The sequence below is a fragment of the Symsagittifera roscoffensis genome, chromosome 5 (genome assembly GCF_963678635.1).
Source record: "Symsagittifera roscoffensis chromosome 5, txSymRosc1.1, whole genome shotgun sequence".
In the NCBI taxonomy this organism is placed as follows: Eukaryota; Metazoa; Xenacoelomorpha; order Acoela; family Convolutidae; genus Symsagittifera; species Symsagittifera roscoffensis.
This window is the reverse complement of record NC_087066.1, coordinates 23,774,968-23,801,340: the sequence shown is the minus strand read 5'-3', so window position 1 is coordinate 23,801,340 and position 26,373 is coordinate 23,774,968. Positions and strand designations below refer to the sequence as shown.

Genomic DNA, 26,373 nt, shown 5'->3' with positions numbered 1-26,373 from the left:
AAAATTTTGACGACCTTTTTTTTAGGTCGATTAAATTGATTTTTTGAGCTCTCAAAATTGCGTTTTTTCGGCGCGCGCTCCCCCCTCAAAATTAGTAATTACTGGCGCCAAAAGTGCCTTAAGAAAAATTTTCGGGTCGGTCGGCCAAAAGGGGGTATCTTAAAAAGTACCAAAGGGGGACCCTTTGGGTCGGCAGGGTGTCGAATCCCTGAGGAAAAAGCGTCCGCCCCGCCGCCGCCCCCCCCTAAAACCGCCCCTGCTAATGCTGCACCAGTACCACCGATTTCGGACAGAAACGACGACGACTAGACATCCATCACGCTCAACACACACACACACGCTGCACCAGTAGTTATCAGCTCTTTGACTTCAACCAAGAGGTCAAGGGGAGTCGACTAACTTAAACCACTCGGAATTTTGTTGATCATCATTTTTCGAATGCCCCCAAAACTATCTCACGATGAATTATAAGCTGTAACCTTACTCACATTTGAAAATCAAATTGGGAAATATTGCCGGTGGACAATTTTTTGATTTTTTTCCACCATAAAACAGCATTTTTAGCATAAAACAGCATTTTAAGCACTTTTTTGTGCACAGTTTTGATATTTTTGTTCATGAGTAGAGTAATTTGAATTTCATGAAGTTGAAAGCAGTAAAGCAGTATAAGTCGGCTGATGAATGCCACTCATTTGCAACCCGTAACCAAATTATCAGTTGTTGCCTAGCAATTTTCATTGATATTTCGTGTTTTGCATCGAGCTAAATGATTATCAGCATACATCAGAGTTGTTGTTTTTTGAAATCTCAGATAGCATCTTCACCTTCAAACCTGAAAGAAAGCCAACAAACAGTTGCAAAACTGTAATTGAACGCAAGGAAACTTTTTGCGCCATTTCTGCTTTCGTAATTGAAGTGCGTAACTAGCCTTCAATTTAGCTTGAATTGAACTTGAAAACAAATCAGAAGTCAAATTGACGCTTTGGAAAATTTTTGGAAAGTTTTGACCAAAAATTTTGTTTTTGTTTTGGCAGATATGTCCTTCAAAATTAAAATATATTGGCCTCAATATATACTTTTTTTGCGCCCCTCCCCCAAATCCGCCCCTGTTTTATTATAATGTTGCATGGTTTTTTCTTGTTGACATCATCCTTTGTTGTATTCCGAGAGCAGCAAAGAGTTTGTTCTTGCTAATTGCTCATAGGGAGAAAAAGCACCCATTTTTATGAGTACTGAAATATTTTGAAAACAGATCCTGAATTGAAATTTTAATGTTGATTTTCACTCAATAACTACACGTACTTTGTTACTCAATAAACTGATTATTTCTAATTTACTCTTCGATGAAGATGCGTTGTCTGAGGCGCCCCTTGTTCAACAACTGACAGTCATCCACACTCTCCGGCATCTGCTGACCTCGGGGTTCAGGTAAGTTCACACATGCCGCAGCACTCACTATGGACAGAGCGACCATGACCAGGACACTGACGCCTGGCAGTTGCACATTGAGTGTAGCAAGATAGGGGAACGGGAGAGTCACCAGTCGTGCGATACACGAACACAGACCAACACCTGTTGATAGCAAATGAAAGTCTACCAATATCACACACATTTTATCACAACGTCCCCTTCCACTAATTATTTATGCTTATGTTATTAGTCCATCAAATTTGCCTCATTCAAACTATCAGGCGTTTAATAAATTGTCTTAAGCACGGCAACAAACATGCAAGAAAATGTTTCCTTTCGTAAACTCCGTTTGTTTCCCGTGATTACTAAGTGCCTGTGTTCAAAATTGTTTTTCTTACCTGTGCTGCGTGAGAGTGTCGGAAGGGTCTCGGCGACGTGTAGAAATACCATGTCGACAGTGCCAGTCACGAACATCTTGGTCAGAGACGCACACAGCAACATCAGTATGGGAATGTCTAAAAGGAATCACTCTCAGAGAAGATCAGCGTCTCCAATTGGGTTAGATTTGTTCACATCATCCCCATTTAAGCAAATAATTTGTGCCAAACTTTTAAGCACTGAAACAAACCCTAAAAAGTTTTCTGAAATTTTGTGAGAAAATATTAAAATTCCTCTAGCGTTTGAATGGACTATGCTGTTGTATACAATTTAAGGAATAGTAAAAACTTCCATCTGATAATAAAAAAAGTATTTTGTTCAATAGTTGCCTCCTTTGGAACCTTGTAACGAATTGAACCCCCTGTGATAGGGTAACTAATGCGGTAAATCAGTTAAAAACAGATTTAAATCAAAGAGTTAATTTAGTCTTTGAAGCTAAGGTTTTTATTTTCTATTTTTCTTGGTTCCGTGAACCAGCTCATGTTACCGTATCTTTTGTACGAAAAGCTCATATGACAACTAAAAATAAGTCGATTCCATGTTCCACACCAAATGATAGTAATACTAAGTTAATAACGATAAAATTACAGATAACAATATGAGTCACAAAATTAGTGTGCAGCGAGGTCAACAATGGTTACTGCACAGGCAGTATGTGCTGTGCCACACTCCCCTGGGTTAACTAAATTTATAAAGTATACTTATAAAATTTTAGTAAATAGATATGAGTTTTGGTACTCAGTTTAATTAATTTTGGAAAATCAGATTGTCCTTTTCTGAATTCGATTCCATTTCTCACTTCTCTTCTCGTTTCTCGGGAATGTCGTCATCAAAATTCAGAGGGACCCGCCACGATGCATTCCAGGTTCTCGAGACATTCAGTGCTGCACTACCAAATTTTCGTCTAAACAGATGTTTCTCGAGTAAGCCTAGTTTTGTATCCACTGGTTTGTTAACATCTGTTCTGAAGTTTGCCAATTCTATTCTATACGCCTCCAGAGCTGCCTTGTTGAGCTCTGTTATGTCCTGTTCAGAACTGATCAATTTCACCGAATATTTGATCGGATTCCCATATCTGCTGGGCGCCTTATTCAATGGTATGACGTTCACTGCGCCTCACTGTAACGTCATTGTTGCCTGAATAATCGGAGAATCCTGGTGGAATGTTTATGTTTTTCTCGCCTTCCATATCCGTCGATTTCAGAATGTCTTATGCTGCTTTCTGTACCCCTCTCGTTAGTACTTGGTCGGCTAGTTTGTTCCATTCGTCAGTAGTCAAATCGCGGCTCTGGAAAGTTTCTAGTTTTTTGTCTGCCGATGTATGCCTTGTGGTTTCTTTGCTATTTTCGTGTAGTTTTTTCCTTGGAGTAGACGTGCTCGGGAAGTATGCTTTCGCAGGGGATAATAGTGTGCTCGTATTTTGTGCATTGGATGGTCCCGAATCATTTGCTGCAGTTGCAGCTTTTTGTCGTCTTGCCTCTTGGCAAGTTTGCTTCTTCTCACTTTGTTTGGTTCCTTTGGACACCGAGCTCCATGAATTTTCCAATACTGGTCCCGCATTGTTAGGTTTTGCCCGTTTTACTGAAAGGTTGAGGCCCCCGTTCACCTCTGTGTCCTTGGATGTGACATCTAAATGGCTTGTTATAGCGCTGCGGCATTAGCCATTTTTGATCTCTCTTGTATTTCCGGTATTTCATCTGAATCGCTATTTGCTGTCTGTTTTTTGCTTTCTTTTTCTTGGATTTCGTTTTAGGCTCGTCTCCATGTGGGCTTCTACTTGCGTTGCCTTTCTTTGGACTTTTTCCTTCTGCTCACTGGTGTCAATTTTTGCTTGAGCGATGTCGCTTTTTCTATAACTGCACCAGCAGCCGACTTCACTGTGTGGGGAGTCTCTGATTATACCTTGCCTTTTAGTGGATTTGTTAGTGCTTTTCCACTCTTTCGATTTTCATCCTTTCTCAATAGGTTGGGTGATCTTGGCTCGTCCTCCTGAGGTTTGTCTTCAATGAAGCCATACTCCCACGAATACAAGAGTTCTTTGCGCAAATCAAGATTGATCGTACTCGTTTCGTCGACAATTCGCCTCAAGTCGTTAGCGGAGGTGTCTCCTCTAGTTGCGTTCCACCGAGCGCTTGCTTCCAAAAGCGTCTTTCACTCTTTCGCCCGGTCCTTGTCTTGCGCGGACTCCACTTCGGTTTCAAACAGTGGGCTCACCTCTCGACTGCTTTGTCCCTTTCTGACGATTATTACGTTGTCTCTTGACTGATCAATTCTTTTCCTGAGCTGGGAGGCAGTTAGTGCTGAACGCTCCAGATGTTCTTTATCGTAGCGAGTGCAACTCCTAATTTCTTCAGCCATATTCACAACATTCTTGTGCATTTGTGGCCACCACAGTTATCTGGACACGTCCAGCATTGCCTCCTGTCTTGGGTGGCCGCGATGTATCCTCTTTAGAACTGCCGGACGCAGCTGGCCTGGCACGGCCAATCTACTGTCCACGATGATGCAATCGTCAACGAAGGACATCTGGTGCCATAGCGAATTCGTATAAGGGCCCATTAGCTCGAAGCTGTGTCGATCTTTTTGCTCTATGACCCTTCTCAGCCTGTCCATCCATGTATTTTCTGTGGTAAGTTCTGCTAGAAGATTTCGATCAAATAGTTTCGAAAGATTGAGTAAGTTGTTTTCCTCCAGTTGTTCTGCCTGCCTGATTTCGTCCTGTCTCGATTTCCTTTCGGTCCTTCTCCGCGCAACTATGCTTACTTCTGGCCTTTCTGACGGTGTATCGGCTGTAAGATCCACTTCAATGATTTTTGAATCATTCGCCTTTGGGTTGTCTCCTTATGGGCTTGTCATTTCCGTTGACGCTTCCAATTCCAACATGTTCTCCGGTGTTACTTTGTCAGTTCGTTCTGATCCCACTAAGTCCCAAAAAGACATTAGTTTCATTGGTTCCGCCCGTGATGATGTTGATTGTCCCCTGTCCTTTCGTTTGTTAGGTGTTACTTTCCGCCATTCGGCTTGCGGTATATCTGAGTCCGAACTGTCTCAATCATCTCCAGTTGCTCCTTTCTGTACTGTTCCTGTTCTTTGATAGGTTGTGTCTGTTACTTGTTCTAGCATTTGATCCCGTCTCCCCTCACGATCCATTAATTTCACTGTTTTGTACGGTTTTTCTTCCATCTGTTCTTTTGCGAATTTCTTCTCCTGCTCTCCTGCTAATTTTTTCTCTTTTTCGTTTATTTTAGTATCAACCGACTGTTTTCAATGAGATATCTTGCTTAAAATGTTTTGTTCGCAATTTGAGGAATGTGAGTTTTGACCGTTTTCGTTCCGATCGAGCATTGTTCGTTTTTGAACAGAACGGTTGCTATAGCAACCATGAGATGACGTGTCCTGTGCGTTGTCCAGTTTGTGTCCTAATGCAGAACGTTCTAGAATATTTTCATTTTTATTGCAAGTATTGTTTGTTGTATCAATTAGACGATTGTTTAAACAGTCGAGTGCTTTATGAAATTGATCAATCGACGCTCTAACAAACTTTTCATCCAATTTTGACTCAGGCCACGGTTCCCCAATTGAGTATCTTGACAAATAATCAACAATCCCCATATCTTTACCTGGTATATGGAACACTTTAAATTGGTAAGGAAGCAGACGGTCTACCCACCTTGTGAGTCTAGATTGATAAGTTTTATTAGATTTATGTTCCCCTAATGCTGATGTGAGGGCTTTATGGTCTGTCGCTGGAATGAAATCTTTTCCTGATAGATAGTGTTTAAACTTATCAACTGACCATACCACTGCAAGCAATTAGAGCTCATTTGTTGAATACTTCTTTTCTTGCAAATTAAGATAACGTGATGCGAATGCAATCGGTACCCATTCGTCCCCGTCTGTTTTTTTTGCTCCAGAGTTGCTCCGAGGCCGCTGTGGCTTGCGTCGCGTTTTACCCGAGTATCTTTCAGGGGGTCATAGTAATTAATTTGTGCGATCCGTGCCACCGCCTTTTTTATCTCTTCGAAAATAAGGGAGTGCTGTTCCCCCCACTCGAACTTTTTGACGGGCAATTTGACATTTTTCATTTTCTTTTTCTCGTTTTCTTCTCTAAGCAACGGTTCAAGCTGATCGGTTAAACTCGCTGCGTTTAGGAATAAATTTAGAGAGTTGGTTGATCCTACCCATAAACGACCTTAATTGTTTGAGGGATTTTGGATGTTGTAGGTTGAGTATTGCTTCTGTTTTGGTAACCTTAGGTGTAATACCACTTGGTGTAAGTTTATGTCCTAACCAATTAATTTTTGTCTGAAAAAATTCGCTTTTCGCTAATTCTAGCGCCAGAATTTTGTCATCCAGTTTTTTAAAACATCTAATACCAGCTTTTCGTGTTCTATTATTTCCCCTTTGGAGACAATCAAAATGTCGTCCAAGAAGCAAAATGTGTTTTTAGCATGGTTTAAGGTACGATCCATAGCTTTTTGAAATTTTGCGGGCATATCCGCTAGTCCTTTGAACCCTGTCATGAACCTGTATGTTCCTGTCGCTTGACCGCAGACAATGTTGAAGTTACGTTGCTTTGCTGTTTCAGCAGTTAATCGAATTTGGCTATACGCGTACTTCAGGTCAAGTAACGTGAAATACAGTGTGACAGTTACTATTTGACTTATTCCATCTAATAATTCATCAAAATTTGGCATTTGATATTTGTTTTTGTACAGTTGCCTATTTATCGGTTTTTTCATCTAATGCCAATTTGATGAAGTCATTTTTTTCACCGTTATTACTATTGAAGCAATAAAACAGTCACTTGTGCATTTGTCCAGCTTTGTTATATGACCTTCTGATAACAATTTTTCAAGTTCTTCTTGCACTTTTTCTTGAATATGAGTGGGTATTCTTCTGCGTTTTTTTGGTATTGGACATAGCGGGTACTTGAATTTTGTGTTAACTACGTGATTTTTCGATTTTCTCTGACGATCAAACAGAGACGGAATTTTTTTTATAAATTTGTTGTTTCATACCTTCTGACTGCTCGCACAGTAGCACGTCAAACCTGGATCTATTTGTAGGTGCTGATTTCTGAGATGTATGAATCCCCATTTTCCCTTGTAAATCCAGGCCCAGATTACATCTTGCTCGACGTTCTGTGACAAGCAAAGATACATATCGATCCTCCCATCCCGCTGAACGGATATTTGCACTTACTGCTCCTAATATTTGGATTGGGTGTTTGTTGTAGTCTACAAACTGCGTTGTCAAGTTCAATTCTTCAGCTGGGATGAATTTGATTTCGGATGATCCATCCAGTAATTGCTTTGCTGTTGTCCCATTTAGGAACGATACGGGGCTTCCTGTATCTATCCTCATATTGATGTTTTGGTTTTTTACTCTAACCAGCGCTTTCAATGCTTTTATTTGATGCAATCTTGGATCTCGTCATAAATTGATTTTTCTGATATCTTGAGTAACCTTGGTTTTGTTTTCGTTTTCTATTCCTAATGCTATTTCTCCAAACCCTTTGTCGAGTGGTTTCCTTGACTTTTGTTCAACAACCATAATCTCGAACTCATTGCAGTAATCAAAGCTCTGAATTAAATGTACTATCTTCCTCTGAGCAAGAGTTCTCTTCCGCGATCTCGTTTTCTTGATTCGAGCGGCACATTTTTGCGAAAAGTTTTTGTTTATTACAGCTCTTGCAAGTCTTCCCCATTGCTAGGCAACTTTCAAGTGACCTGCTCCGAATAATTTGCCACATCGTGTGCATGGCCTGGTTTCTGTTCTGTTCGCGAATTTGCGTTTCTGTTGTCATTCCACTTCTTTTTGGACTGATCTCTATTCCGTCTTTTGTAGTTTGAGTTTCCATTTCCAACTGCCATTATAGGTTCTTGTTTTATTATGATTTGTGGAACGCTTGTGTCGTTTGTTTACTCTGCACAAACTTAATAGCTTGTTTGAGTACTTCGTGTGGCATAAACATTTCGAACGTCAGGGTATCCTGTAGCGCTGTATTTTTCATTCTAGATAAGAATAAATCTCGTAACATTTCTTCTTCCAATCTGCCCAATTTAGCCGTAGCTGCCTGAGCAGTTGGTGCTGCGTGGAACGACTCTAACGTCTCTTCAGTTTCTTGGGCTCTGATGAATAGTCTATATCGCTCGTACGTGATGTTTTTTTTTCATATGATTCTTTAGCCAATTTCACTATTTCTCTAAATTCGAGTTTTGATATTTCCGTGTGTGGATTTTCCTGTATGATTGTTTTCCCCTCCGTGCCTAGCGCCAGAAAAAGACGAGACGTAAGCCGTTTCTGGACATCGTTGTAGTACAAATTGTGTCCGATTTTAGGTCCGTGTTCCCTTCTTTCTTGGTTTTCGAGTATTACTTTGTCTCTTGCTAGTCTATCTCTCGCCTCCCGGTCCGCTGCTGCCTATGCATCTTCGTTTGTTCCCGGAGTTTATGGGCAAAGAATTAATTCGTCAATGACTTTTTTTGAATCTTCTAGTAATATCTCAGGATTCACATTTTCTTTTTTTGTCACTGCTAGCATAAATTGATCCAACCAAGTTTCAAAGTTCCACGGTGGATCCGAACTAGCTGATGTCCAGAAAATTGGGATGTCTATATTCGTTCGGTTATCCTGTGCCATCAATCCTGCTGGCTGCGCCATGTGATAGGGTAACTAATGCGGTAACTCAGTTGAAAACAAATTTAGTTCAAAGAAGTAATATAGTCTTTGAAGCTAAGGTTTTTTTTCTATTTTTCTCAGTTCCGTGAACCAGCGCATGTTACCGTATCTTTTGTACGTAGAGCTCATATGACAACTAAAAATAAGTCGATTCGATGTTCCACACCAAATGACCTTGATACTAAGTTAATAACGATATAATTACAGATAACAATATGAGTCCCAAGGTTAAAGTGCAGCGAGGTCAACAATGGTTACTGCACATGCAGTATGTGCTGTACCACACCCCCGATCAAGAAAGAATTGAGCAGTTAGGCGTATACAAATTTCGCATCTTGTAACGAATTGGCCCTTGTGCAAGAAGGAAGTAAATAGTTAACAAGATTCAAAAAGAAATATTAAGAAAATTATTGCTGATTTTTGCAGCTTTCTTCGAAAAAATTTTTCCTCTTGTTTAAGAGTCATGACTCTAAAGTGTACATTAGAATTATGTCAAAAATAATAGTCTGAAAACAGATCGTTTACTTTTTTTATCGACCACCCCCAGCGGAGAGAATTTTCATAGTCTAAGGTTTGTGTTTTTCATGCAGAAGCGGGTTTCACTAATCAATTTGAGTTGAGGTTGCGTTATATATTGAGATTATTTAGATGATTGAGAATCTCAATCATCTAAATAATCTCAATTTGAGATGTATATTTATCAGTGGTGGTTGAGATTATGTAAATACAAAACGTTTTCTCACTGTCCAGAAAAATTAACCCGAATTTTTTTTTTGTTGCTTCTGAGTCCCAAATCTAGTTGAGAGCGGATAAATTTAGCCTTCACTCTGTCTTTAATTAGAAAATCAACATTTTATTTTCCATTTGCACAACGCATAATGGTCAATATGGTTAAACCAGCTAAGACAATAGACTTACAAAAAATCGCGCATAGTAACAGAACAATGTGAACATCTGGACGAAGCATGAACTTTTGTAAGTCTAATTGTAGATACAAAAAAGAATGAGATTTTTGAAACTTTCTAGGATTTTTTTTCACCGTTTTTTTTTCTAGTTCATTTTTCTTTTAAAATCTTAATTGTAGTCGGAGCTTCTGTGCTGCCTGTACTTCAACCGGGGTTTCTTGTATAATTTGAGCTTATCCTCAAAAACAAAAAATTCAGGCGGAATTTTGAAATCAGTGGATTTTTGCCGAGCTCAAAAAACCAACCGGAGAATCCCTGAAGGAGGATAAGAGCGAGTGCGCAGAACATCATGCCAGTGATTGAAGTGGCCCTTCTGCCAATGATGTCCATAAGAAAGATGACCAGCAGCACTCCTGGGATCTCAAATAGACCCATCATTAGCTGGTAGCGATAGAAACTGAAGTTGAATACCCGATCACCACTGTTCATTGTGTAGTACAAAAACAGGCCACCCGAACTGACAACAGACAAATTTCAAAATTAAAACTACTTGTTCACGAGAAAAAGGACCAACATATTACCGTTCGGATTTTTTTTTTGGAGAACGTTTGCCATGTATGTGTGTTATTGAGACCTTGAAACATTGTTGGTCATTATTTTTTTTGATTGTGAATTATTTCCTCGCTCTTTGTTTTCTAGTTCAGATGTTGGCTGGTCTCGTGATTAGCTCTGTGAGAGGGTAGATTTCAGCCAAACTTATAGCTACTATTTACATGAGATGCTTCAAAGTAAATTTTGCTATTATGAAAATTTTGAGCTCTTTTTCCTCTCCCCCCCCCCCCCCCCCACCTGCAAATTTTTACATGTAAATTTCTTGACCACATTGTCCGATTGTTATGAAAATTTACATACAGACTAATAAGGCCACGACAAACATATTTGGTCTTCATACTCAACCTCGTAAAATCACTCGTTACACTAATAAGTTGAAGCTGGCGTGAGGTGGGGGGAAACGGAAAAAGAGCCAAATTTTGAACCCACCATTAAGAAATTGAACAACAAAAACATATAGAGCCCTACTACTTTTACAGAACAAAACCCAACCACTTTTACAGAAAACTGAACGAGTTTAGAAACTAAGTAAGAACAAATCTGTTGACTTAATTGTACAAAAAATATTCTAAAACAAATTGTGCAATATGATAGGGTTCTTGTCTGTGTCGAAAGAGGAAGCCAAAGTACGGCTATAGGAAAACTAACAGATAATTTTATGAATTTTATTTTTTTCCCATTCAATGTATCAAACTAATGAGATTTGATTGTTGAAGAGAACTGCTGGTACATCAACGTTCTGACTGCCATGCAACCATTTCACTGGAAAAAACTGTAAGAATAAAAATTTTAAATTTTTTTTTCATCCCCCATCAGCAAATATAAAATAGTAAGTATGAAAATTCAGGTAAAATGAGGAATTACAAAAACTATTTTCAATGCCTAAAATCAGATTGAATCAATTTTGAGCGCGGGATATTTCGCCACGCATAAGTAATTCACTTTTCAGTTTCAATGAAAAAAAACTTTCGAAGCGAGCATAAATTAGTCCAGAACATTGCAAAATTGCCCCAGAACTAAATGGGAAGACACATTGGGTTCAACTGCTTTTCTTTTCAAACTCCGGGAGTCTTCTTATGGACAAGTTCGTAATTTATTTTTAATTAGACTTTTTGCTAATCCATTATGATCAATCAAAAACCTGCTTGAACCCACCCAATTATGTTGAAAGTAGTGGGCAGCCTGCAGTACAAGACGGTTCAGTACAAAAACTAAATTTTTTGATGCATCGAGTGGCCATAAGTGGCCAGATTTCTAAATGAAGAGCACAAAACATAATGTCCGTTTACGAAGACAAATCTGATATATACTTTTTCAGAGTATTATCTAGTTTGTGCTAAACCATTGTAAAATTTGTCTCATTTTTGTTTTTTCTTTTTTATTATTAAAATTCAAGTTTCAATCCTACTTAAACTTTTGTCATCTTTTTTTTGGAAAAAATGTTTCCTTGAAGAATCTCGAAAAAGTAACCAAAGGCAAGAACTTGACTCGTGCCTTAGCAATTTAATCCCAGGACAATCGCCCTAACATTCGGGATGCTAGATTGGGACTAGGGCTGGCAAACTCTTAAGCTTTGCGTTTATGTGCCAACAGTTCGAAAAAAGCTGACAAAATGATCGGGTTATAAGTTTAAGTTAGCGACTGATTCTTAAATTGATGATTTTTAGGCATTTGGCATTGGATATACCTTTTTAAAATTTCTAGAGCGGCTGAAATTGTCTGGAAAAAGAGGCCATTTTAGTCAAAGGTCTTCTAATTGTTTGCGGGCTTTTGAAGTTCATTGAACTATTGCTTGCTTTCGGCTCGTTTTGGAATGATTCATATCAAATAGTGACAGGGCCATTTCATTTCGGTTTGGAATGATCTATTGAAGTTATTGGCAAGGTCCTTTTTTTATCAGAACTTACGCGAATTAAGCAGCGAAAAATGGTCTGGCTTTAAATTGCAAAATTTCTCTCGTTTAATTATTTGATGTTTAGCGAAGTCCCGTTTGAATTAAGTTTTCTTTTTATATTATATTAAAACGGTGTTAAATTAAAGAAAAGATTTTAAATTTTAGCGATGTTAATTTGCTAAGGCAACAAAAAGTAGGGAGTGAGATTGTATGGTGTTAAGTTGGTTAGAGTTAAAAAGTGGGGAACCGCTCAAACATCTTTGTTAAAAACTAATATTTCGATCTCCAAAAAATACACTGAAAACAACCCCCCCCCCCCCAAGCATTTATGTTCCTTCAAAAAAACATGAAAAAAAATTCAGATCTTTCTTATAAAAATTGCTCCCAGTAGCTATGTATAAGTCATAAAGAGTTGTTATTTGCCCTTTAGCTAATCCACATTGCTCGCTGCGAGTCAATTGGGAACGATTGCTGAGACAGATAAAGGGAACACTTACGTGTTAATTGCACGCAACAAATTGCTCGTTAAATTTTTTCCAAATTTGCCAAATTGGCCATTTTCAATTCCACATAATTTTACAAAAACTGATCAAAGGTAAAAATATTTTTTGATACAGTTTGAGCTCAGATCTTCAAGCGGTTTCCGATGTTGTAAAAAAAACTCCTTTCAAAAGTTTTTAGTTGAAAAGTCGAATTTTGCCAGAAGAAAAACAAACTAAACTGAGAACAATTTTTCCATCCTTTCCTTGTAAAAAGGACCATTAGTCTTGGAGTACTAGATGGATATTTGCAAAAAAAACTAAAAGAAAAAATATACTAGAAAAGCAATTATTTGCTTCATACCTAACAACGGAGAAAAACCAAAGCCACTTTCGCATCATTCGGTTGTTCCAGGTCATCTTGATGGTGTCCCAGCTGCTGTGATTGGCCGAAATATTCGGGTTCCTCACAAACAAGTACTTGATCCTCTGGCAACAAGTAGGAGGCGCACTTTCGCTTTGGATCAGTTTGTCCATCCGTTTCCAAATCTTTTTGGGAATTTTGGTTTTCGCCTTCCTGTCCAGGTCTCTCATGACTTTTTTGAAGTCTGTGTATTTGCCGCACTCCAGAAGCCAGCGTGGACTCTCTGGCATCATGATTCTACATAAGTCGGGTTCTATTTGAAGTGCAAAGTGAAGAAAAAAATTGGCTTATTGTGACAAAGACAATTAAAAACATTTTGAGGGTAATGAGTATTTGCTTTAAAAGAGATACGAAAATAAGTTTTTGCCTTTAAAGTGTTGAGATTGCTTTTACCGTTTTTACTTTACCCTCAATTCCAATTCTTATGTGACTAAGGTTCAATTTTATTGCGCAAAAAGTTCTGAGAAATCTGATTTTCTCAAATTTTTTCAGGGGTTTTTAAGTGATTACGTTTTTCTTTCGCTGTGACTTTTGAACTATAAAATAAGAAAACAGGAAAAATTACGGAGCAAGCTAACAATTAACCTCCACCTGTAGCTCTCAACCCTCTTGAATCTTCAAGCTCACCGAGTAAATGGCTTAACAATAATCGGGAGCGGAGGATTTCCTGTTAATAACTTGGACTAAAACTAAAAGTACTCACAATATGTAGAGCATGAGCGGCATGTTGAGCAGTATGCAGCTGATGGTAAAAAGACGCCAGGTGCGGATGAAGAACCCAATGCCAGTGTACATAGCCATACCCAGTCCGAAGCCCATACCTGGCGACATAGCGAACAGGGCTCGGAACTTGGGTGAAACTATCTCGGATCCTGAAATTAAGCACGCTTGCCAAAACTCAGGTCTTGGTCTAGACCTTATTGGACAACAAAACTGCCACTCAAACACGAGGAACATAATGAGCCTTGATTTTCAATTCTTACCATACACAACAGCTATTGCGTATTTGGACATGCTGATCATGGACGCAAAGCTGGAGAAATAGAAGGCCATGAATATATTGGTGCTCATAAATGCGCCCACGTTGAACCCTATTTCCATCAACAGCTGCCACATCAATGCCTTCCTTCGTCCACATCTGAAAGTAGCCAATGAGAAAAAACTAAACTTGATCTCAAAAACTGCAAGAATAAGATTTAATTAGAACTGAATTTTGGACAACAAAAATTCATCAAATTTAGTCTCATCAGCTTCAGTGTTGCCAGTTTTGTCTGAAAATTCAAACAGACTGCAACCAATTTTTCTTCACAATAAGACAGGGCGGATCTAGGCTTTTCTCGAGAGGGGGGATTTTAGAAAATTTGATTACTTTTTTTAGGTCCGCAAAACTGATTTTCCGAGCTCTTTTAAAATGCAATAATTACCTTATTTTGACTAATTATCTGCGCCGCAAAAATATTTTTTTATTGAAAAAAAGCTTTTTTTAGGAACTTTTTGGAAAGTTTTGACCAAAATTTGTTTTTTCGGCACGCATGCCAACTCTAAATTAGCATAAATTGACTCCAAAGGCGCTTTTTCAAAAGTTTTAGGATCACACGAACAAATGGACATTGTTAAATAATACCAGAGATGACCCTTCGGGTGGCGAGGGGTCGAATCACTGAGAAAGAAAAAGAGAAAGAAGCCCCCCACATCTACCCATGCACTAAAACAACTTTATAACTTGTTTAGGAATCCGAATCACAGCTTAAATAGTTTAATATGGTACCACACGTCATCCAAGACGAGGCAGTCAAAAACTGTCAGAAAAAAAACAACTCTAGTCACCATTCCTTCCACCTTCCGAGAGTGGTCGGAACCACGAGAGAAGCTTATTTTGTTACAGCAGCGATGAAAAATCAACCACAGTCATCAGTGCAAAAATTTTTTTAACCCTTTTGGACTACAATTTTGACCCCGATAGATACCAAATTGGCCTAAATTTACGAAATTTAGAATTATAAGCAGCCGACAATCCTTACAATTTTTTTTGAAAAAAAATAGTGGCATCACCTGCCTATAAACCAGGGGCGGATCTAGGATCTCCTCGAGGGGGCAGATTTTCAAAAAATTTTCAAAAACTTTGTCGACTTTTTTTAGGTCGAGCGAATTAATTTTTTGAGCTCTCCCTAAGCACGATTTAGTCCCTGTTTTATGGGGTGGATCAGGGGTGGATCTAGGGTTTTCTAGGATTTTCCGAGCTCTCCTAAAGTACTAAAAAAAACCTTGCTTTGGCCAAATTTTGTGCGCCGCAGCCAAAATTTTGAGAAAACAGTCCAAAAAGGCGTTTTTAGACTCTTTTTGGAAAATTTTGACCAAAAAATTGCGTTTTTTTGGTGCGCGCTCCCGCCTCAAAATTAGCATATATTGGCGCCAAAGGCGCCTTTGGAGCAATTTTAGAGTCGGTTGGCCAAAAATGGATTTCTTAAAAAGTACCAAAGGGGGGACCCATCCCCCCCCCCCTAAATCCGCTACTGCTGTAAATGTAAGATAAGGTTAAAGCCCACACCAAAAAATTAGCTGCAAAATTTTTTGTGAAACTTGTCAAAAGCTTAAGAAAAGCAATAATTACCGTACAAAATTAAAAACTGGCCATTGCTAATTTCTTATACAATTATGTTTTCATATGTCTGTGAAACAATTCTTGTAATTTTGAACTACATTAATCAAACCTTTCTACATTCTCATTACAAAAAACGGTTGATCAAGCAAGTCAGTATAATAAATTTTTCTTTGCCTTAACTTTTTAATGACTTTCTCCAACTAATTGTGGTTACTTTGGAAAAAAAGTTCTTGCAATTTTTGTTGACAGAATCCAATAGTTGTAAATCGAAATGGATCTTTTTAGCTGCCCTCTCACCCCCATGACAGTTTTGGGTGAAATCGCTAGATAAAAATCTTCGACGTTTTTGCTTCTAAGATGTCGATAAACATTTTTATTCCTACCACGGCACAAAATCACTAGAAAAACCTTGGCACAGGGTCACCATGTCACTTTTATTATGTTCAACTATGATGCCATCACAATTCTCACTAAAAATAAATGCGATCGAAATTAAGATCTTGGAGGTTTTTTTAAACTCGAACAATAATTTGAACCGTAATTCTATACAGTTGCGGATCCAGGATTTTCTCAAGATAGGAGGGCGGATTTTCAAACCTTTTTTTGGATAAACTCATTCTCCAAGTTCTCCCGCAGCAGTAAAAAGACCTTGTTGTAGCCGAATTTTTCGCGCCGCAAGCAAAATTTTGAAAAAAAACAGGACAAAAATGCGTTCTTAGGCACTTTTTGGAAAATTTTGACCGAAAAATTGGGTTTTAAGGCGCGCGCTTCCCCCTCAAAGTTAGTATGTATTGGCGCCAAAAATGGACATCTCAAAATAGTACAAAGGCGCCGCCCCTCGCCCGCCTTCGATACAAAGGTGATAGATGGGTCACGGTCATTATTTGCCATGATGACCGTTCGTGAGTGGGGACTCGAATCACACTATTTTGAGCTAATACAGCAATTAACCAATCAATATGCGCCGGTTGGTCTTTTCAAAACATTTTCTCAAATGTAATTAACCTGCCTCGTTTGCGCATCCTTACTCAATTTTTAATCTTTCACTGTCATCATCAGAAGCACCAAATTGAACAATTTTGCCGCATTCTATTTACATTAGGGACCCTGTTACTTTCTTACGACCCCTCTATTACAATTGTACCGTTATTTTTTGTCACTTTGGTCTACAACAAAGAAAATCAGTAGAGGGTTAGTTGGGGTTTCAGAATTGGCCGTGGTTGATTTAGATTTCAGTAAAAAGCAAAACAATTGCCATTTTGATGAGAATAATAAGTCTCAAATTTTGTATGAGAAAACTTAGTCCCACTGATTTACACGTCTCTGAAAAATGGAACAGTTTATAGCGAGTGACAGATTGAGCTTGTTTTCTTGTCCTACTGCATGTTAACGTGATATTAACTCTAATAATTTAGCAAATTGAAAAATTGGAAAAATTATAGAATATACTCCCACCAGCTACAAAAAAAACTGAAAAAAGTTTTAAAATTTCACAATATATCTTGTGTATTTATCAGTGACTAGAAAAAACAATACACTTTGATCTATTTTTTCAAAATTTTTCTTCAAAAAATAATTTGAAGTACAAAATGATCCATTTTGCACCCAAATAATGACATAGTTGAATCAATTACTATGCCTCAATTCAGCTTCGCCTCGAGCACAATACTTCATTTTTCAAAATTTTGCCTGTAGGGCAGAAAATTTTGGCCAAATCAAGGACTTTTTAGTGCTTTGGAAGAGCTCGAAATGTCAATTTGGTCGACCTAAAAAATTGTCATCCAATTTTTCAAAATCTTATGAAAATCCGCTCCCCTCCCTCGAGAAGATCCTAGATCCGCCCCTGTTTCACACCATTGGTGATGGATTGATTAATGACAGATCATTGCACAGTTATTCTTCATTGCACTTTTTCTTCAGCTGTTGATTACTATAACTGAAATAGCCGGATTTTTCTGTGCGTTCTTTTCAAAGCTAATGGCTTATTAAGATAATGAATAAAGTGATTGATATAACTTGATTTAAAGTTTTCAAGAAATTTAATTATTTTGAGCTTACATGTCGGCCATGGATCCAAAGAAGAATGCACCTATGGCCGCTGCGAACATGTGGAGAGACTTGGCCGACTTCTGGAAGTAACTTCGATCACACACGACTGCGAACTGGAACGAAACAAAAGGAGCGAGATAAAGGAGCGAGATAAATAACAAATGGCATTGAAAACATTAAGGGTTTTGCCAGATTCAAGCAGTCTTATTTTGAAAGCAGTCAGATTCGAGCATTCATAGTTCCGCTCGTTTTAGATCTCGTTAATTTGGAAAAAATACAACTATATCCCCAAAGCACTATCAAAAATTAACGAAAAGAAACGTATGTTAGTAATAATAGACTTGTCTCTCAAATTAAATTACTATTTATAACTTTGGCAACAAATTCATTTTTAATACTAGTTTGTGAGATGAGTTGGTTTATTTATACAATACTGAGACCATACCTGGGAAAAGACTGAGTTCTGGACAGTATGTGGGAGCCACTCGAACCCATCCATCTCCTCGCACTTTCTATACGTAGCTGCACTCAGCACCACAGAATCATTAGGGTTACCCATCATCAGCTCATTCACAGTCACACTCTTGTTGGCTGCCTCCTCGATTAGAAGCTTCGGATCTGCGTCCAAGGCTGTGCATCCGTTGTTGTAGTCCGTAGATCTGCTCCAGCAGCCGTACTTATCGGAATCTTAAAAAAAAAACTAAAATGGTTCCACCTGCCAAACGCTGCTACTAAACAGCGAATCCCATTGTCCATATTGAATATTACAATCAAAATCTGTTCAGATATCACACGAAATAGGTTTTCATGGATGCAAATATGATTTTGTGTTTTCAGACAACGATCTAATTTGTTCAGAAATGATAATATCGGAAATGATAATGTTATGTATATCTCATTAAATGTTTGATCGCTGCCGAACATCAATCTACTATATATCCGGAACCTAAAATGTGTGAAATTCCCAAACATTCAAGCTGACCTCATTTTGTTGACCTCAATTTTTTTTTGTTTTTCATTGCAGCTGTAATGACGGCTTCTTCAGAGCGTTAAGCGTATATTTGGCGCATGAAGTTTCCTTATAATTTCCTTGTTTCCTTGAAAAACACCACGGCCGAATACATGGTTATTTTCTACCTCGTTGCGCAACAAAGATCGTTGACCGAGCAAAAATAAAACTTGCAGAGATAGGAAAAATGGCATTGATTATCACAATAAACCAGGGATGGTAAAAAATGCTAGTTATACCCTTCTTAAACAATTTTCCTTACCTCCCGTACAGTACATTAAATAAAATGAAAAATTTATGACTAACACTTTGTCATATATAATAATTGTATGACTAGTATTTTTTCATTTTAAGGAAATGTATGACTACCCTTTTTCTATACATTTCAAAATGTTTGTTTGACTGCAGAATTGAATTTTCGAGAAATAAAAGTACGAAAATTTTTGGGGATTTTTTTGTTCTTTATTCATCTGAAAGTTTTTGTTCTCCCGAGAAAGACTGGTCAGACAAATCTTATAGTATGGGAAATGTATGACTAGTATTTCTTACAGACAAACTGTATGAAATTGTTTGAGCTTCATTTTCAGTGTAACGAAGTTCACCCGGGGTTCAATATGGGAAAACTGTTTCCCCCTCTTCAACTCTCCCAATCTTGGAAAGTGCGTTTTTCTAACCAATTTAAAAAAAAACATATAAAAATTAGATGTAACGAAGCCGTATTAAAAAATGAGTGTAGTATAACAATAAAGTGGTTTCAATTGCAATTGTGATTTCATATCCAAAAAATTTCATAGAATAAAATCTTCAGTGTTCTTAAAAAATGTTTTTCAAATAGCGCAAGTGCAAGACAAAATCAAAGCAAGAATAATGGAAAAGATTCAATTTAGTTTCAAGAATATATTAACCCTATTTCTTACAACCCGCCAAAAATTCCTGCCAAATGATATGGAAATTTTAGTTAAAATAGTCTATAGACGTGTTTAAAAAACAGAACTTGAAAACTGTGAAAATAGCCTGTCTTCAGTTGCAATAATCTCGAATGAAAAAAAAACAATCTCAACGAAAAAAACTGAGAGATTGGGTTATAAAAAATCATACTGTAACACTTCAACAGCACACATCTAGGAACAATTTCTGGATTCCAGTGTATTATTGAATGATCCCACAGAGCTGCTCTTTTATGATGATTTTACACACGAACTATCATGGGCGTAGAAAAATTGTTGGGTTACGCTACAAAAAAAAAGAAAATTTTGAAACTTTTTATGATCTTTTTGCACATTAATTATATTTTTTTTCGAAAATTTGTGTTGCCACACTTTGCACTTTCTTAATGAAGCGTCCAAAACCTGTTTAGTGTAAAGTATATTCAAATTTTCCTCGCTCAAATTTTCAATTGAAAAGTTTCTTGCTATCAGAAATAAGCTAACTCTGATATCAGGAAAATTTGATTACTGTTTCTAATTATTTTAGGTTTCTTCTTTTCTTAGCTTCTTGTCTCGCATTTTTTTGCAATCTTTTTTTTCATCAGTTGTTAAAACGACTACAAAATTGATTGAGGCAATTTTATGTTACTCCTAATATGTATATTTTATTTTTGCTATGGCTTTCTTTTTAGGTTTTTTTCTAAACCTTTTTCAATCTAAACCCGTCTTCTCCTTAAATGTTTCAACTGTTTGAGCATAAAATCATACTCTGTTTAAAGTAAATTGTGATCATATAACAATGGGATTGAAAGGTATCCCTAGTTTATATTAGTGTAAATTACAGTTTGCTGGTTCCGCTTACATTTTGTGGATTTCGCTTAAAGTTGGGGATTCCACGGCAGCGTAATTTAACTATACATATGTATTTGTATTTTTTTGTGGATTCCAAAAACTCTTCCGGATTCCGCAAATTCGCCTTTTTTCGATCGATTTGAGTGATACAGTGTTTTAGCTATTTATTGTGGAATCTAAGACAGCTAACAAGATTTAAAAAAAAACGAGTTATGTTGCGGATTCCGCGACAACTCTGCTTCCGGTCTGTTGCCGCTTACATTTCGCAAAATACACAGTTTGGCCTGGTAATGGTCGCAATTCACTAGGGGTCCCGATTGTTTATTTTGCTTGTTTAATGTTGACACTATCAACAGAAAATAAGCTATGTTCATACGTTCTATATTCGTTAGCTTCAATATTGGATACAAGATTTTTTTGAAAGAGCAGCTTCAACATTCAACATCATTTTGTTTTTATGATCAACTGGCGAAATATACAGCACGCGCATGTATGCAAATTGCATATTTGTCTGATGAATGCAGGTTTATTTATACATCCTGGTGTTGGTTTTGTCTATAAGTCTTAGAAAATCATTTCACGCCATTGAGAGTATAATTCCGGTTTGAAATCGCGTCTAATTTCCACCACATCGGTTTTTTTCATAAGTGAACTAAATCACCATTATAGAAAGTGGCGTAGATGGTGTCGTTGGTGACATTGTGTTGGAGAGTGAGCTCGTCTAGGCCTGGTATGCTGCACCTGTGTCTGATGTGTTTGAGGGCGAATGCCCCCCACTCCATCCCTCCCCCTCCCTGCATGCCCACCATGAACAGCCCAATGAAGATCCACATGTGCCATCTGTTCTTGTAGCCTACAAGCAACAAAACTGTTTAAAAAATTGTGTTTTTTTTCTGTTTCTGCTATCAAATTGGGGGAGGGCGGCTCTCATGCGCGAAAATTTTCAACCAATCAGCACCTTTTAAACGCTCCTAATTTAATTGAATTTATCGCTCATTTCTTTCGATTTTCTGAATACTGACACTAAGCTCTGATTGATTGACAAGATTTTCGCGCATTCGGTCTGTCGTGCCTGAGGTATTCCCCCGTCACTTTGTTGTTCTGTCACTACAAGAGGTTACAAGGAGCTTTTTGGTTTCAGTTTACCCCTCACAAAACCTGATATAACAACAAAATAGATGACGTAGAGTGAGAAACTGAGTTCAGCTTATTTGCTTATAATTCTTATAGTATGAAAAAGATTTGAAAAACCTCGCTTCATAAATAATATGAGAAGAAATTAATTTTTTGAAATAGATTTTTAAAGGTTTACAAGTTTTTTTTTCAAGTAATTTAAGGTTGCCTTTTGCACGAACAGTCTTATGGGTTCAAGTGAGCTATCATATTAAAATCTGGCGAATCTCAACAAAGGCAACTTTTGAATCCCAAAGCAAATTAATCCAAAATTTAACGAACTGAATTAATTTGCGTAATTTAAAAGTGTAAATAACTATCAAAGTTGATTTGAGGAAAGTTATTAAACAATATCAACATACCTGTGATATCTACAATTTTAGACAGTAAATGTTCTGGTCTGTCTTCGTCAAAATAATCCAGTTTCTCCGTCATAACTTTAAGCCACAACTTGCTATCGCGTAAAACTATTTTTCTTTAGATTCCGATTGAATTTGTACCAAAAATGGTGGCAATTTCAAGCACCGAATATTTCCTAACTAACTGAAAAAGACTTCAACTCCAGCTGTAGGTGGACAATACTTTATTTTGAGTGGTGAATGAAAGACTATCATGCCATGTGGCGCGGAAAAAGCAACGCTGGACTTTTTATGTCTGACCAATTATTCCAAGCTACCATATTACTAAAAGTTCTGGGACTCCTCGCATTTCAACAATTTTGACTATTTAACAAAATTCTTTATGTGAGTAGAAATTGTGGAATCTGTCATTCAATCATCAGCGCCCAAAGAGCTCCATCTTCGCTAGGAGTTCACGTCAGTTTTTTTTCTGGACAATGATATCAATATTGAAAGGCATATTTTTTGCCGGACCTGTAATAAGAACAATCTGGCCAATATAGGCTAAGTTCCGTTCTTAACTTTACCTAAATTTAGTGTACGCTCAAAAAATGAGATCAATGTCCGAAAGCGGCTATTATGAGCAAAATAATTATGCTGTTCCTTTGATATTCGTTTCAGCGTCTAGATGCCGTGTGACGTAACTAAAAACTCGGAGCACTAAACTGATGGTCGGGGAGACAGCTCCGAAGTAGCACGAAAACAAAAAAATTATGCGGCATGGACAAAAAAGAGAACTGTTTCTACTTTAAAAGTCAAACAAGACTGCTCGTATCAGGGTGAAGCCCTGAATATTCCGACTGCCTTTTAAGGTTTATGGAGCAGTAATAACATAAATATCATGAACAAAATAAATGTAATCAAATAAAATGAAAAAGATTTTTTCTAAAACTTGTTTTTTACCTATGAAAATCATCTCCCCACACGCCATATAAAGTACAAAAGAATAGATTTCGCTCCTTGTAACAAATCAATTATGGCAAATAAGCTTCGTTCAACCAACTTGGAACGATTTCTAAGACGGATCAAATCCACTCTCCGCTTACGCGTTAATAGCGCAAAATATATCGCGCGTTAATTGTCCCAAATTGCCCCAAATTGCCCAAAATGGCAATCTTTAAACCCCATAACTTTTTTTAAAAAATGATCACAGGTGAACTATTTTTTCAAATTTAAGCTCAGGACAACAATACGTTTTGGATGATATTTTAAAAATCCGTCAAAAATGGCTAGTTAAAAAGTCGAAATTTGTCTGAAGAAAAAAAACCCACTCCGAGCACAAATATTCCATTACTTTGGTATCGAAAGTCGGAACAATAAACATCAAACTAAATGTAACTCAATCGGGAAGATTGATTTCACCATATACTCTAAAAATCAACAAAATAGTTTTAAAGATATGAATGATAATCGATGTTTCAAAAATTTTATACAACTTATTTGAGACAGTTTTGAGCTGTGAAGCATCAGTCTTTTTTGATTTATTTGCTTTTTCTTGTAAGTTCAACAGACTAAAAACACTTCCGCATCCAGTATCCAACGCATACAATGAAAAAAATCTGTAACAATGAATTATTCACCGGTTACACTTTTTATTCTTCCTATATAAATATAGTCAGCTGTCAATCGTTTTACTCCATTATTATCTCTTATTTGTTTTTCGATAAGATTGGGATGAAAAAATTGTTAATTTGATCTTCTATCTTGAATTTCAATCGTTTTTTTCATTTGCTCCTCTCGTAGATTTTAGCTAATGAAAGAATTTCGAAAAAGCTTTAGCGCTATCTAACAGAAAAACAAATCAACATTTTTACGCTATTTTTTTGTCTTGATGAATTTTCGTTTTTGATGCATTTTTTGTTTTCAAGTGCCAACAAGGTTTTAGTTTGGTGAGTTTAATTACTGCAATAAAATTTCAAGTAAAATGAAATGAAATCAACAGAAAATGCAATTTTTTTCTGGTGTATTTTTGTCGGTGGTATAAGTTTTTTAACACCAAATAGCATACCTTATTTTTTTAATTCTCGCTGTCAATGAAGAATTCTCAAAACTGCAGCTCATCCAAAGACAAGGTTATACCACGAAAAAACGTTGCATAGATCTCATTTCATTTAGCTGAAATGTTCTAGCAGTAAGTGAAAAATTATAACAAAAACTGATCAAGACAAAAAATAAAAATAGAATGACGCTATTTTTATTTTTTGTCTTGATCAGTTTTTCTTATTGATCCATATTTTGTTCTCAAATGAGAGCAAAGTTTTAATTTGGTGAGTATTTTGTCCAAGTAAATTTTCACTTACTGCGAGATCATTTCAATTAAAATGAAATAAGATCTATGGAACTTTTTTTTCGTGGTATAACTTTGTCTTCGGATGAACTGTACGTTTTGAGATTTCTTTCAGAGTGGCAAAATTTTAATTATAAAAACAATTAGGATATGTTGTTGGTGTTCAAAATATTTGCCAAAGCAGGAAATAATACTCGATTACAGTGGATTTTGAGACACTTTTATAAATGTTTTGAAAAGATGATTATCTGTTGAAAATTTCATTATCATGATTTTTAACCTTTCAAATACCAAACACTGATCTTTTTAATCGATTTGAAAAACCACAAAATCTGCAAGATGTACCGCTATAAATGATTACTCAAGTCTAAATTTGGACTTGAGTAATCATTGGAGTAATCATTGGACTTGAGTAAAAATAATTTAAAACTCCCATTTTTTCACTCGAATGTTTTAGTGGGAACATTCTTGACCCGTTGGATACCAGTCAACCTTCCTCGTTTTTATTTGAAAATAAAGATTTTATGAAAAGCAAATCTCTCAATCTAGTTTTTGTTTTTTTTTTGAAAAGTCTGTCGGGCAATATTTAGATAACACAATTTTAATTAAAGTTTTGAAATATTGATCTCTTATAATGTCGATTTCAAAATTTTTACAACTTGTTAAAAAACTTAAATGAAGATATAACTAAACACTCTGGGTTACATATCGAGGGAAAATCTGAACTTCCTGCCAGGATCCTAAAGACTCCAGCCAAATCCTGTACTTCTTAGTAGGAGTTATAATATATAATTTTTTGAAAACCAGGCCTTGAAAAATCAATGTATTCTAGGAAATCAACGATTTGTTCAAAAATTGTTCTATGGGTTTCAGGTTGCCGCAAAAGCTAAATTTTTTTTTTGCTCAATCAAACAATTTCAGAAAAACATCATGAATTTTTTTTTGTGTATAACGTACTATGCGGTTTTGTGCGGAATATAACTAGTTTTTTGTTTTAAAATAGCTAGCCTAAATATGGCAAAAAGTTTTGACAATTGTTACGAAAAAAAATAAGACAAGTTTGCAAATATTTTGAAAAAATATGTCAAAAAGTTTTGCTGAGGTAGAATTTATCTTATCTCAAACAAAACATTAACTTTTGTTATAATGAATCTTCGCAACTTTCAAATTTTATTTTCGATGAAGAATTTACAAATGCATTTATCTGCAGCATTCTTACTTGATCGAACTTTGTTTTTATGAGTTTGTTCTGTGTAATATCGCAATTGCGCTGATTGAGTATATATAATGAGAGTATGCAAACAATAATTTTTTGACGACTTTGTTGGAAAAAGCGTTTTTTGGAATACACTTATCTCTCACTCATTGGGTACATTCATTGGCGGCAAAGGTTCCTTCTGAATTTTTTTGTAATTTTTGAGATTTTTGAGATTTTTATATCAAAATTTAAATAGTGTCAAACAGTGCCAAAAATGTCAGTAAACACGCACTTTGTAGTCCATATACTACAGCTGATTTTAATTGATATAACTTTCTTTGGACGCGTTTTTCTACTTTTTCTAAATAACCCTCGTATCCGAATCTTTTATTCCGTACATTAAAGACTCGTTGATATCATTTTTAGTCGCACTGATTGCCGACACATTAGTCGCAACTTTGAAGGGCGGACTTCTTTGTTTCTGGTAACCGTCCCTAATAAAAACCGCTACATCCATTCGGCCAAATCATCATTCTTTTGATTTATTGTTTTTTCACGTGATTGCAATAATCAAAGCTGCTTCAAAAATTTCTGATCAAAATATCGTTCAGATAAACAATCTCATAATTTTTTTTGAAATTAACATAGATGATACAATAACAGTTCAATTTTTCGTGTCTGAAGACTGTTTTTATCTTGTTATTGTTTTCAAAGCCATGAGCACAATTCGATAGCCTCGTCGGCCCCATTTTGACAGTCATGCCACCCATCACACACGTTCATCCTAAAATACACAATTGCCATGGATAATAAAATGTTTCTTTCACTATTATAAGGTTGCTTTCTATGCTAAAATATGCTAAATAAAAGTAGTGATACTTTGAGCTCTAAAAAGCCGAGTATACAGTCTACTTTTCATAGTAAAAAAATTGAAATGTAAGTCAACAAAAACTTGTGGAATTTCTCATGTTTAAATAATTGTATTAGAATTTTTAATACTATCCTTGTTTCGACCATTGAAAATGGGGAGTAG

General features: G+C 36.6%; 1 protein-coding gene across 2 annotated transcripts; it reads right to left on the bottom strand.

The window, feature by feature from the left end:
* Positions 1 to 603: 603 nt before the first annotated feature.
* LOC134845885 (solute carrier family 22 member 16-like) lies at positions 604 to 22,022 on the bottom strand. Of its 2 annotated transcripts, none has more exons than XM_063862996.1 (11): positions 21,820 to 22,022; positions 20,946 to 21,137; positions 17,943 to 18,184; positions 17,507 to 17,610; positions 13,830 to 13,984; positions 13,550 to 13,718; positions 12,787 to 13,083; positions 9,743 to 9,954; positions 1,809 to 1,925; positions 1,303 to 1,572; positions 604 to 832 (listed from the first exon to the last, which is right to left on the bottom strand). In XM_063862996.1, exons 1-10 carry the CDS (start codon positions 21,890 to 21,892, stop codon positions 1,334 to 1,336), a joined length of 1,800 nt encoding a protein of 599 aa, XP_063719066.1. In that variant the 5' UTR covers positions 21,893 to 22,022; the 3' UTR covers positions 604 to 832; positions 1,303 to 1,333. The 2 variants fall into 2 exon arrangements, with proteins under 2 accessions (XP_063719066.1, XP_063719065.1); XM_063862995.1 differs by having other exon boundaries at positions 605 to 832; positions 1,338 to 1,572.
* Positions 22,023 to 26,373: the final 4,351 nt, after the last annotated feature.

Bases quoted from the DNA above. Each gene is read 5' to 3' on its own strand.
- LOC134845885 (XM_063862995.1), bottom strand. From the start codon at position 21,892: ATGACGGAGAAACTGGATTATTTTGACGAAGACAGACCAGAACATTTA. The intron at 18,185-20,945 runs GTGATTTAGTTC...TTTTTTTTTAAG, and splicing joins CTACGCCACTTTCTATAATG to ATTCCGATAAGTACGGCTGC. The intron at 9,955-12,786 runs GTATGAAGCAAA...GTCTGTTGTCAG, and splicing joins TGGTTTTTCTCCGTTGTTAG to TTCGGGTGGCCTGTTTTTGT.